This window comes from Leptonotus elevatus, chromosome 1, assembly GCF_054856555.1.
Source record: "Leptonotus elevatus isolate MCC_2025b chromosome 1, RoL_Lele_1.0, whole genome shotgun sequence".
In the NCBI taxonomy this organism is placed as follows: Eukaryota; Metazoa; Chordata; class Actinopteri; order Syngnathiformes; family Syngnathidae; genus Leptonotus; species Leptonotus elevatus.
The window spans coordinates 39,891,787-39,904,562 of NC_141239.1; the positions used below are offsets into that span (position 1 = coordinate 39,891,787).

General features: G+C 39.1%; 2 protein-coding genes and 1 non-coding gene across 3 annotated transcripts; 2 read left to right on the forward strand and 1 right to left on the reverse strand.

Moving 5' to 3' along the window:
• Positions 1-222: 222 nt before the first annotated feature.
• Positions 223-6,493, reverse strand: LOC147182060 (metalloproteinase inhibitor 2-like). Its single transcript, XM_086078753.1, has 5 exons — positions 6,367-6,493; positions 1,034-1,116; positions 859-961; positions 577-698; positions 223-420 (listed from the first exon to the last, which is right to left on the reverse strand). The coding sequence occupies exons 1-5, from the start codon at positions 6,491-6,493 to the stop codon at positions 223-225; spliced, it is 633 nt and encodes a 210-aa protein (XP_085934879.1).
• Positions 6,494-7,233: 740 nt separating this feature from the next.
• LOC147182061 (metalloproteinase inhibitor 2-like) lies at positions 7,234-8,950 on the forward strand. The gene is made up of 5 exons (XM_086078877.1): positions 7,234-7,366; positions 8,115-8,197; positions 8,264-8,366; positions 8,526-8,647; positions 8,771-8,950. Exons 1-5 carry the CDS (start codon positions 7,237-7,239, stop codon positions 8,948-8,950), a joined length of 618 nt encoding a protein of 205 aa, XP_085935003.1. The 5' UTR covers positions 7,234-7,236.
• A 3,480-nt stretch (positions 8,951-12,430) lies between these two features.
• trnac-gca (transfer RNA cysteine (anticodon GCA)) lies at positions 12,431-12,539 on the forward strand. The gene is made up of 2 exons: positions 12,431-12,467; positions 12,504-12,539. It is a non-coding gene; the product is annotated as a tRNA-Cys (tRNA).
• Positions 12,540-12,776: the final 237 nt, after the last annotated feature.

The following is a 12,776-nucleotide window of genomic DNA, read 5'->3' on the forward strand; positions in this document are numbered from 1 at the left end:
CCCACAATGCCATGTCATTGTGTCAGCCACCTCTGAAAACCAAGAAATTGCCTCAAACTGAGAAAGGTTTAAGGCATCTTCTTATGAAGTAATAAGGTCACGCAAGCAGGCCAACGCTGCATGTTATGACCATCATCATTGTAGAAGAATCAGAAGTAATTTGTAGTCAGCGTGCTGGATTGTCACCATAGAGAACACTGCATTCATTGATTTTATTTTGAGTTAATGGCCTCTTAAAGCCTGGTATTCCTTTTCAGACCCGTCAGCCGCCCTGTACCAGGCACAACATCCATTGCTGCTCTTGATGCAAGCGAAGTTTTGGGCCTGCTCACCAACGCCCATCTTCCCCGGCAGGAAGTCTGTCCACAAGCACTCACTTGGGCCAGTCATGCAGCACGGGAAGGAGAAGCAGGACTTGATCTGTGGGTGACCAAGGACAGGGATTTAAGAAACACCACGCCAATAAGTGATAAAGCAGTTGGCACTTGTCCATGTGTTTATAGTGGACAACATCTACTAATATGAGGGGCCTCTAACAGTGTAAACAATGTAGAGGCTAAAAACCAGTTGTGTTACCGTGCAATCGCAGCCCTCTGCATAGCGGGACAAAAGATTATTTTGTGTAGTGCTCAAGGCATCCCATGGCTCAATGAAGGAACACAGGTTGACATGCAGTGTGCCATCAGACCGCAGTATGCCTGTAATTTAAGAGGAAGGTAGTAAGGGGACAGGGAAAACTTCAATGTATCAAGTAAAGTCAAAAACTGTCAGGCATTTTTGTAAGCATTCAAAGGCTGACATTTCAGCATTAATAGTTTGAGTTGACATATTGGAGAAAGTTGAGCAAGCTTTATATACCCATGAGTAGATATTCAGCACCCTTGGCCAGAGTGACGCCACATAATGCAGAATTGGGTCCAGTGTAGATGGCAGCAAAAAGCTTTTTTACTCCCTTGAAGGTCTGAAAAACAAAAACAAAGAGTCAGGTCCAACACACATGCATGAAGATGCATTTATGTCAAAAGTATCTCACCGTCAAGTGTTGGATGTCATACTTGGTGGGTCGACCTTTACCTTGTGCGCCAGGCATCACTCCGAGAATCTTGGCCCTGATGACTAGAAAAGACATGTTTTCAAAAGATGCATTAAAACCCAGAGGGGCATCCAGGTTGGAGGATTTGGGGCCAAGACAGAAGCACACAAAGAGCTTATTTTAAATGTACACGTTTAACACATTCAGTTTCATTGACGGCTATAGACGTCAAATTCATTTGAAATATTTCTATTAGTTTAACCCCCCCCCCATTTTTGTTAATTAGAGTATGAAAACCTAGAAAAAATATATATTGTTCATTTCAAACAGATATAAAATGTGTGATTAATCGAGAGTTAACTAGATAAGTCATGCAACAAATTATGAAAAATGTTGATCACCTGGAGCCCCTATTTTATAATCTTTCTTTTGTTAAGTAATTTTATTTGTTTTTAATGTTCTCTTAAAAAAATCACAGGCATCAGGCGATTCCATTTTTTAATCATAATTAATTGCATGACTTTACTAGTGAGCTCATGAATAACAAATTTTAAATCTGTTCTAAATGTACAATAAAAAAATTCTAGGTTTTCACATTCTTGTTAACAAAAATAGCAAAAAATGTTCAATAGAAATAGTTCAAATTCTTTTTTGACATCTTTAGTCATCAATGGCAATGAATGAGTTAATAACATGATTTTAATAAAAAAAATAAAAACTTATTACATGAACTGAAACTTCTTCACCAAATGGCCATAAGTAGCAGTGTTTTTGAATATTCAACCAACTGCAAGACTTAAAAAGATACAAATAAGACTAGACATCACAAACAGTCCAGCCATCATTGAGAGCACCTGCTTCCCATTGACATACAAGTTGCTAGCTTTAAGCCTAGCCTGCTAAATTTAAAAAGGAATCTTCACTTATATTGGCACCCATTTTGCCAAATTAAATTAGAATTTATCCCAACAAACCCAAAAAATAAATTTGAGAATTATTATTATTTATTTTTTTATATGATAAAGTTCATTATGTTAAACTCACCAACAACGTCTGTTCGGCAATACACCTGCTGCGGATGAATCGGGAAACAGCTACAGGCTTGTGCTCCTTCCTCTTGGAGCCCCCACAAGCACAGCAGCACCAGGGGCAGCACAAACGTCTTCCAGCTCATCCTTCAACAGAACAAAGAAAGAACAAGAAAACGCAACTGCAGTTCCACAAACAACTCAGTTGTTCTCTTCTGTCACAAGAGGAGGTTTACTCTGCTTGAGCTGAGGTTGACAAAGGCTTTATAGCTGCAGACTCCACCCACAATTAAGGACCACGTGACGTGCACACACTGATTAGTAACTGCTTTCACCTGACACTTTTATAACCAACAAAGTTAAAGAAATTTCTTGTAAAAGGATACATCGATTTTATCCAACACGTTTCATCCATCCATCTGCTTATCCGAAGTCGGGTCGCAGTTTTAACAAGCTTCAACATGCAGAAATTTGACAGAAATGTGAAGTTTTTGTGTTGAGGACTTCACACACTAATTGATGACTGCTTTCACCTGTCACTTTCATCACCAACAACATTAAAGACATTTCCTCTGAAATGATACATTCATTTTATCCAACCAGTTTTTATCCGCAGAAATTTGAGAAAGATATTAATTGCAATTTTTGTGATGAGGTAAAGAAATGTTGGCCCATTGATTGTATTGGAATTGTAATTGCCACCATTTATTACATCTACTGTATATCCCCACTTCTTCTTTTAAAATGTTTTATTTAGTGTTACTGAACATGAAAAAACTGCCTGCTCACAATTGTATCAAATTAACATTTAATCAAAATTCTATATTCATAGTAATAGCTGTAATAAATATTGCAAACCTTATATTTATCGGGGTGTCATTGTATCATCTCTTGTTTGATTTTTCTTTTATATGCTTTGTAACTTCACTGGTGTGTTAAGTGAATTTGAAGTTGTACTGTGTAGCCTGCTCTTATGTAAATATTTTTAAATTTAAGTTTGTCACCTGACAAACCTGATTCATACCTTTTATAGAGCAAAACACACACACACACACACACACACACACACTCACACACACACACACCCACACACACACACACACACACACACACACACACACACACACACACACACACACACACACACACGCGTGTATATATATATATATATATATATATATATATATATATCATGAAGCATTGGTTCAGCTTCTCACAACAGCACTCGACCTACACACATTTAAAATGTAGAGGATCTTGTCATTTTATTTTAAGTATCGAGGTGTACCTGAGTAACAACTATTGTTTTCAACATTCTTTATACATTTCACATTTTCCTCTTCATATGTCAAGATATACAGATCCCATCATGAGTGATGAAAATCAGTTAATTACAAGACAAAAAAAAAACAGATTGGGTATAGTGTTGCTTGCGTCAAGAAAACTCTCATAAGCTTTAAAGCAAACTCTTGAAAATGCATCTTGTGCTTCTTTTCACTCATTGCCTGGATTCAACCCTCCCGACCCATAATGCCTTAGTCCAGCATGGAAAGCTGTAGCTTTTGTCTGGAAGCAATCCCTCTTCAAAACTCTGTATTCCAGATACGGGTAAGTGGGTTTGGGAATGGAATGAAAAAAAAAAGAGGGGAAAAAAGCTTGATAATTAAATCATAATCATCATCATATGATAATAAAATGAGTAGCAGAGGCAGTGTGGGGGTGGGTCCTCAATTGATCACGTTACAGATTGAGTACCCGCTCGTTTTCTCGGGTTGGGAGGGGCAGGTGCTTGGAGAGCAGAATGACCTAGAACTTCTCATAGAGGGGCGAATGGAGCAAAACGCGATGTTTTTGGCAAGGAATTAGCATTTTAACATGGCTGAAAGGTCATAAAAGTTGTTACTGACCCTTTAAGATCAGAATTGGATTCCTTGTGTCAACGTACAGAAAGTGTCATACAGCAATTTAAGAGTAAAGGAAGCTGAGATATAACCTTTACTCTTTTCATTGTGGGCCATTTTGGATTGTATTCATACCAGCCACGAGGTGTGCATCCATGGATTTTTGAAAACCTTAGGCCAGGGGTGGGCAATCTCGGTCCTCGAGGGCCAGAGTCCTGCTGCATGTTTTGGATATATGATCAGCTTATCAGCAACCTCCGCGTAAGCCTGATGATCCTGTTGATTGGAATCAGCTGTGTTGGAGTAGGGAAACCTCCAAAACCTGCTGGACTCTGGTCCTCAAGGACCAAGTTTGCCTTGGGCTTATACCAAACACCCTGCCAGAAATCGAACTTTTCCACAAGTGCACAATTTTCATGAAATCCCTCCTAGCGCAAAACAGGTGAGCACTGACCTGTTACCTCAACAACTGATGTCATTTTGTCAACAGCTAGGGGCAAAATGGACACCCTGATAGAGAACAGGTAGATTTAGCTGCTCAAGTCATAGTCCACAAAAGCAATAGCAGAATGCCGTGTTAAGACTAGTGGGGCAAAAGTTTTAACTTCCTCTTTCCACCCAATCTAAGCACCCAACTAAAGCCATAAACAGTAATTAACTCGTGCCAATCAAAGCATTTTGACCTCAAACAAAAATTGTGGGGAAACTAAAAGCAGCCATTAGTTCAGGCTTGCCCAGTCCTGGTACTCAAGTTCCAGGTGTTAGATATTTCAGTCCTCAACGATTCTAAAGATCAGGAGCTTGCTTTGTATCAATCAAGTGTGTTGGAGGATGAAACGTCCTAAACTTTTGGGACTCCGCTCCAAGGAAGTCTGGACTAGTTTTAAAAGTCATCTTCACATTGGTTGTACATGTGGCCATCATAGTTAAAAAAGAAAAAAAAAAAAAAAAAACAGAAGTACATTAGAGGCAGCCAGGACTTAATGGTCAGAGAGAAAAGAACACACTGATTTGATGTACAAGTATTTTTATTTTGACTTAATGACCTTTTAAAGCTGGGTATTCTTTTTTAGAACCCCTGTGCCAGGCACAATAGCCCTTGCTGTCCTTGATGCAAGCAAAGTTTTGGGCCTGGTCACGACGGCCCATCTTGCCTGGCAGGTAGTCTATCCACAAGCATTCTTTTGAGGTGGTCATGTGGCACGGGAAGGAGAAGCAGGGTTTGATCTGTGGATGATATTTAAAAAAAAAAAATAAAATAAAAAAAAAATAAAAAAATCACACACTTGATCGATTAGGCATTTAGTGTTTGTCCATGTGGGCAATATGGGGCTGTTAGAAAGCATATATAAACCAATTCCCAATGCTTCATTAAAAAAAAAAAAAAAACATAAAAAAAAAGAAAAAGAAAAAAGAAAAAAATCCAGTAGTGTTCTTACCACGCAATCGCAGCCCTCCCTGTAGCGGTACAGAAGGTTCTTTTGCGCAACACTCACAGCATCCCACGGCTGATGGACATCGCACGGGTTTACATGCAGTGAGTCATCAGAGTGCAGCCAGCCTGTAATGGCAGAAAAAGAAAAAAGGAAATAAGCCACATGTCTTAAAATCTGTAATAAAGCACATACATCCATCATCCAAAACTTGTGCTCATTCAGGTCGCAGGGTGTGCTGAGGCCGAGCCGCCTTATCAAATGTTAATCGATAGTTTTCATACCCATGAGTAGATATTCAGTTCCCTTGGTCAGAGTGACGCCACATAATGCAGAATTGGGTCGAGTGTAGATGGCAACAAAACGCTTCACCGTTTTAACACCCTTGAAAGTCTGAAAAACAAGTTAGATTAATGTCCAATTTGCATTGCTCATAAAAAAATTAATAAAAAGTACATGAAAATATTTCGAGTCTCACCGTAATGTGTTTGATGTCATACTTTGTGAGTGGACCACCTTGTGTGCCAGGCATCACTCCAACAACCTTTGCCTTAATGACTAAAAAGACACAAATCGAAAGCAAAGACTTGCCATGTTTAAATAATTCATTCATTGCAGTTCTACAAAATAGTGAAAATTGAAATGACATCCAAAACACATTTCCATCAATTTTCTTAACCGCTTGAAGCAAAAAAAAAAAAAAAACCCATTGTCAATCATATCATTTTGAATAAAAAATAAATAGAATCGCACAAAAAAAAGAGCAATCAGAATCGAATCGTGAGACATTCAAAGACTCCCACCCCTAATAGAAACGGTAAAAAATATATATACATTTCATACAAACACATAAGCTACTCCACAAATGTACTCCGTAGCATATGAACCATTAAAAAAAAAAAAAGAATGTATTTTATTTTTTTAAAGGGAGTATTGACTACTGACTGAAAGTAGAGTCCTTTTCTACATACCGACATCTGCATGGCAATACACCTGCTGTGGATGCGTCGGGACACAGCTACAGGCTTGCGCTGCTTCCTCCTGGAGCCCCCACAAGCACAGCAGCACCAGCGGCAGGACAAACGTCTTCCAGGTCATCCTGAAACCTTCAATGAAACCTTCAATGAAACCTTCAATAAAACAAAGTCGAAACAAAGTCGAAACAAAGTCGAAACAAAGTCGAAACAAAGTCGAAACAAATTAGAAGGTTTTGTTTGCTTGTCGAGAGGCGAAGCTTTGTTTTGCCACAACAAGTTTACTCTAGTTGAGCTCAGGTAGATGACGGTCTATTTATAGCTGTAGACTCCGCCCACAATTAAGCGACAACACTTCCACACACTGATTGATGACTTTTTTCACCTGAGACTTTCGTCACCAACAAAATCAAAGAGATTACCTAAAAAAAAATGATGCAAAGATTTTATCCTATTAGTTTCTACCTGTAGAATTAAGGTAAAGAAAAGTTGGCCCATTTGTTCTGGTCTTGTCCATGCACAAAATAGCAAAATAACATTCATTAAACCATATTATTTAGGAAGAATGTGTGAATTTTTTTTCTCTCTCAGATATTCTACAGTATATTCATGAATCCAAAATTCTGCATAAATGATACATAAAGTGTATGTATCATTCCTGATATATATATTTTTTGCTTTTAATTTCGTTAGTTACAGCTGAAAGCAGTCATCAATCAATGTGTGCACGTGACAATTTTGCTTAACTGTGGGCGGAGTCTGCAGCTATAAGAAAAAGGCTCCCGTCCACATGAACTCAAGCAGAGTGAACCTCCTGTTGTGACACAACGTGTTGCTTTTGACGGTGCGTCATTGAAGGTTTTCAGGATGAGCTGGAAGAAGTTTGTGTTGCCCCTGGTGCTGCTGTGCTTGTGGGGGCTTCAGGAGGAAAGCGCACAAGCCTGTACCTGCTTACCACTGCATCCGCAGCAGTTGTATTGCCAGACAGATGTTGTTGGTAAGTTAAACAAGAGTCCACTTGCAGTCATTAAAAAAAAAGAAAGAAAGAAGGTATAAGGCAGTCCGCAAATTCCAATCGATGGTGACTTATTTTATCCATGAGAATTGTTTTCTCATCCCTTTGCTCCCCGAGCCACCAGTTCTGTGGTTCTGCTACTTTATCACAAAATGGCTTTAAACGGGCCTTTTATTAACTAGACTTTAAACCTAGCCAGTTAAGTAGGGAATTGCAGGTGTTGCTAATAGCATTAGGGCAGTTTACACCCACGTTCCAATTGTAGGACAACTTCTACTTCCGTCACAAAACGGTTAAGTAGGGAATCAGGTGTTTTGTAATGTTGCTTTTAGTCTAATTTATGACCATGACTTACTCAAAACCTTTAGTGTTTGCAATTCCAAAATGTTCAAAGCTAACAGTTTAACTGTTAAGTAGTAAAATCCAGGTGAATTAACCATTTCAGATCACTTTCTTCTCCACTTTGGCAATAGTTTGAATTGGCCTGTAGCCTTTGTTTTATAGCTTTTATAGGCACTTTAGACATTTGGTTATGGCATTTCTCACAATTGTCTGTCTACTTTGTAGAACCGAAGTCATAAATGAATGTGATTACCGCTACGTGATGCTAAATACTTTTAAAGAATCACCCGTCTTTTGCTTGGATTTACGCTGCTGTCTTTGGGCACCAAATCCTCCACTTTGGATGCCCATTTGGGTTTTAACGCATCTTTTGAAAACTTCTTTCTAGTAATCAAGGCCAAGGTTGTTGGAGTGATGCCTGGCGCACAAGGTGAAGGTCGACCCACCAAGTATGAGATCCAACACTTGACGGTGAGTTGCTTATATATTTATCTTCATGTACATTATACATGTTGGAGCTGAATCTTTGTTTTTCAGACCTTCAAGGGTGTTGAAAGGCTTTTTGGAGCAATTTACACAGGACCCAACTCTGCAGCATGTGGAATCACTCTGACCAAGGGCGTTGAATATCTACTCATGGGTACAAAGTTAGAATTTTTCTCCCATATAGAAAATGTTATTCCATAGTTAAACCATTGACTATTATGAAACACTCTTTTTAGACCTTAGGTGTATTTTATGTCCTTTACTTTATTGCATCTATTGAGTGTATGGTTTTTTTCCTCTTGTGCAAATGCAGGCAGGCTGCAGTTTGACGGCACGCTGCATGTCTCCCTGTGTGACTTCTATCAGCCGTGGGATGCCTTGAGCGACACGCGAAAGAATGTGTTGGACCGCTACGGAGAGGGCTGCGATTGCACGGTAGGAATTAATTTGTAGCAGTCACTTATTTTAGATGTTCTCTAATTCGACACATAAATGCGCAGCAACCTAATAGTCTGGTTTGAACATGTTGCTGAAATCCCTTTCATTGGTCACCCACAGATCAAGTCCTGCTTCACCTTCCCCTGTTGCATGACCAGCCTGACTGAGTGCTTGTGGACGGACTTCCTGCCGGGCAAGTTGAGCAATGGTGTCCTCCAGGCCCAAAACTTTGCTTGCATCAAGAGCAGCAATGGATGTTGTGACTGGTACAGGGGGTCTGAAAAAAGTACCTGGCATTAAAAGGATATGAACCTTAAAATAAATCAATGTTTTTGTGATCTGGCTTTTTTTTGTGTGTGGTTATTTATATCCTAAAAGTTCAATGGTGTAGTGACTTATTTAAAGTTGTGCAGTATTGAGTGTTCTGGCATTTCAGATATTCAGACCCTTTTGTATCTTTTTGAAACTAAATTTACCATTCCATATTTTTCCAATGCACTGTGAGTGTTTGAAAATATGGTTTAACACGGTGAATGGTCTGTTTGAAATGTAGACAGCCCTTTTGGATTGAGCACTTTCTAAGTGATTAAAAATTGTCTGAGTGTGAAAATGTATTTAATATTTTAGGATTTAACCAGCTTGCATCAATAAAAGGAGTAAGGGGATCTTTGTATAACTTGTCAGGAAAAGCGTTTGCTTAGAATCCATGCACATGATTTTCACTCTAAAATATTTTCTTTGCTTTTGCGGCAATAGGAAATTTAAAATACTGTACTTGGATCTCAAACTTCCAACTTTCTTTGAGAAAATTCATAGGATTAAATTTGTTTGATGAAAAGATAACATTTTTATAAAGAGACAGTAATGTGAATAAACTTTTTGGAGCTTTTAGCCATGTTTAAATGCTAATACCTCACCAAATTGGTGTTTTCCTCCATTCTCCCCTTGAGAATGAGAAATTCTAGCTCATTCTGCTCTCCAAGCACCAGCCCCTCCCAACCTGAGAAAACGAGCGGGTGCTCACTCTATGACGTCAAGTGTGGAACCACCTACGTGGACGAAACACAATCAAATCAAATAGCTTTGTCGTCATCGTACACAAGTTACAATGAGTTTTGTTTAGAATGCCCTTACCCTGTGCAAAACTGCAGCATAAATAGTGCAAATAAGAACATTTAATGCCTAAAACAAGTAAAATTGAAAGTTTAAAAGACATTTACAACTTCTCCAGAACTCTGCTGCTCGCATTATTACAAGGACCCCTTCCATGCACCACCTTACTCCAGTCCACGTCATTGGCTTCCTGTCCGTTTCTGTATCCAATACAAAATACTGATCTGCACTTTCAAGGCCACAAATAACCTTGCCCCTCCATATCTCACGGACCTTCTTCACATTGCCATACCTTCTCGCTCTCTCAAGATTTTCATCTGGCCTCCACCTCTCCATCCCTTTTGCCTGCCTGGCGACCAACGGGGACAGAGCTTTCAGCCGCTCTGCCAAATTGCGGGGGTTGTGCTTGCTCTGTCCTGACCGGGGTCGACGGCTCCCCTCTTTGGTGGATGTTTCCTTGCATGTCAGATCCACTACACCAGCATCTACCAAAATTCAAACACAATCTGCTTCTTCCTCTGGTCGTTGAATCGGTGGAGGCTGATGTTTGGGGATCTCACTCTGCTTCATCTATCCTTCCTTCCTTTCCTCAGTCTCTCCTTTGGTCTCTTGAGGTCTCTCTAATTTGTTGGAATTTAGTTTCTGGGGTTGGTGAAAGACTCTGGTTGGTAACCCGGTGGGTAGTAGGTAATGTCTGGTCGGTGCTGGATTTCACTTTCCTTTCTTTTCTTTGATCCTTCCTCGGGTCTCCTGACAACCTCACGACGATCGCTGGATTTTGACGTATTCGGGTTAGTTGAACGGTATGGGATTTTTAATAGGTTTTAGGTGAACTAATGAGTACACACTCACACGCACACACACATACACACGCACACGTACATACTCACGCACATACAAAATAAAAAAATATATAAATGTTTTAAAAAAAGAGCAATGATGATGACATGTCAAATCGTTAAAATTACTGATTAAAAAAATACTGAGCTCTCAAAAAAGAAAGAAAGAAAAAAAAGAAAAAGGTATTGCTACTGGTGGTGTCTGTGGCGCAAAAGGTTAACACATTTGGCTCTTAACCCGCTCTTAACTCACTCTGGGAAGTGGTACAGTTTTTCAGAATTTCGCTTTGAATTTCAACGCTTTTTGGCTTATTTGTTAAAATTAAAAAACTGTAAATATCGCTACTTGCAGTGTCTCGGTGTAACATACATTAACCTTATCAATTTATCAACATAAAAGGAATAAGGGGTAGGACTAGATACGTTTTTTAATTTCTCCTACCCCTTTTGAACATATAAACTATTTTCTTTCTTCCTATTATTGTTTTTCTTTTTTTTAACTTCGACTTATATTTCAAACTTGTAATGGTTTTTTTTGTTTACCTGTTCAATAAAACCATAAACCAAACCAAATAAACCAAATTCAAAAACTGTAAATATCACTGTGTGCAGTGTCAGCGTGGCGCAATAGGTGAGCACATTCACCTGTTAACCTAAAGGTTGGTGGTTCCAGCCCACGCAGGGAACTGCTCGACTTGGTGCTGGTGCACTTTTTTAAAAAAGTTTCTAAGGTTGGCTTATGTTCTGAAATTAAAAAACTGTAAATATCACCACTTGCAGTGTCTCTGTGGCGCAATAGGTTAGCGCATTCGGCTGTTAACCAAAAGTTTGGTGGTTTGAGCTGACTCTGGGAAGTGTTAGAGTTTTTCAGAATTTGAATTTGAACACCTTTTGGCTCATATGTTGAAATTCAAAAACGGTAAATATCTATTTTTATAGTGTCTCTGTGGCGCAATAGTTTAGCACTTTCGGCTTTTAACCGAACTGTTGGTGGTTCGAGCCCACTCAGGGATCTTTTTCAGAATTTCCCTTTGGTTTGAATCTCAGCTTGTTGGCTTATGTCTTGAAATACAAAAACTGTAAATATCGCGACTTGCAGTGTCTCTCTGGTAAAATATCTCTGCGTATTCGGCTGTTAACCAAAAGGATGGTGGTTTGAGCCCACTCAGGGATGTGTTACACTTTTTCAGAATTTCCGTTTGGTTTTAATTTCAGCTTGTTGGCTAATGTCTTGGAATTCAAAAACTGTTAATATTTCTTCTTGCAGTGTCTCTGTGGCGCAATAGGTTAGCACATTAAGCTGTTAACCAACCTTCGATAGCTGAAAAATGTCACAGTTGCTCTTTGGCGTTTTATACTTTGTTGTTGAAATTCCTCAGATGTTCTTGTGTAGAGAATACACCCTTCGATAGCTCGGTTAATAAAGCGGAGGACTGTAGAAGGTCTATGTTGAAAACCTTAGGTCGCTGGTTCAAATCCGGCTTGAAGGAGTTTTGGGAGAATTCCCAATCTTAATCACAAATAGGAAATAAAATTACATTTCTCCAACTCAACTAAATATACAAATTTAAAAATGTCACAGTTGCTTGTTGACGATTTTTACTTTGTTATTCCCATTCCTCAGATGTTCTTGAGAATACACAGCAACCTTCGATATCTCAGTTGGTAGAGCGGAGGACTGTAGAAGGTTTTAGTTGAAATTCTTAGGTCGCTGGTTCAACTCCGGCTTGAAGGAGTTTTTGGAGAATTACCAATCTTAATCAATAATAGGAAATAAAAAGATTTGTGGCCAATTCATTCCTCAGATGTTCTTGATAAGCCAGAGCAACCTTCGCTAGCTCAGTTGGTAGAGCAGAGGACTGCAGAAGGTCTCTGTTGAAATCCTTAGGTCGCTGGTTGAAATCCTTAGGTCGCTGGTTCAAATCCGGCTCGAAGGAGTTTTTGGAGAAATCCCAATCTTAATCAATAATAGGAAATAAAAATACATTTCTCTAACTCATCTAAATATACAAATTAAAAAATTTCACAGTTGCTGTTTGACGATTTATACTTTGTTATCCCCATTCCTCAGATATTCTTTAGAACATACAGCAACCTTCGATAACTCAGTTGGTAGAGAAGAGGACTGTAGAAGGTCTCGGTTGAAATCCTTAGGATGGTGGTTCAAATCAGGC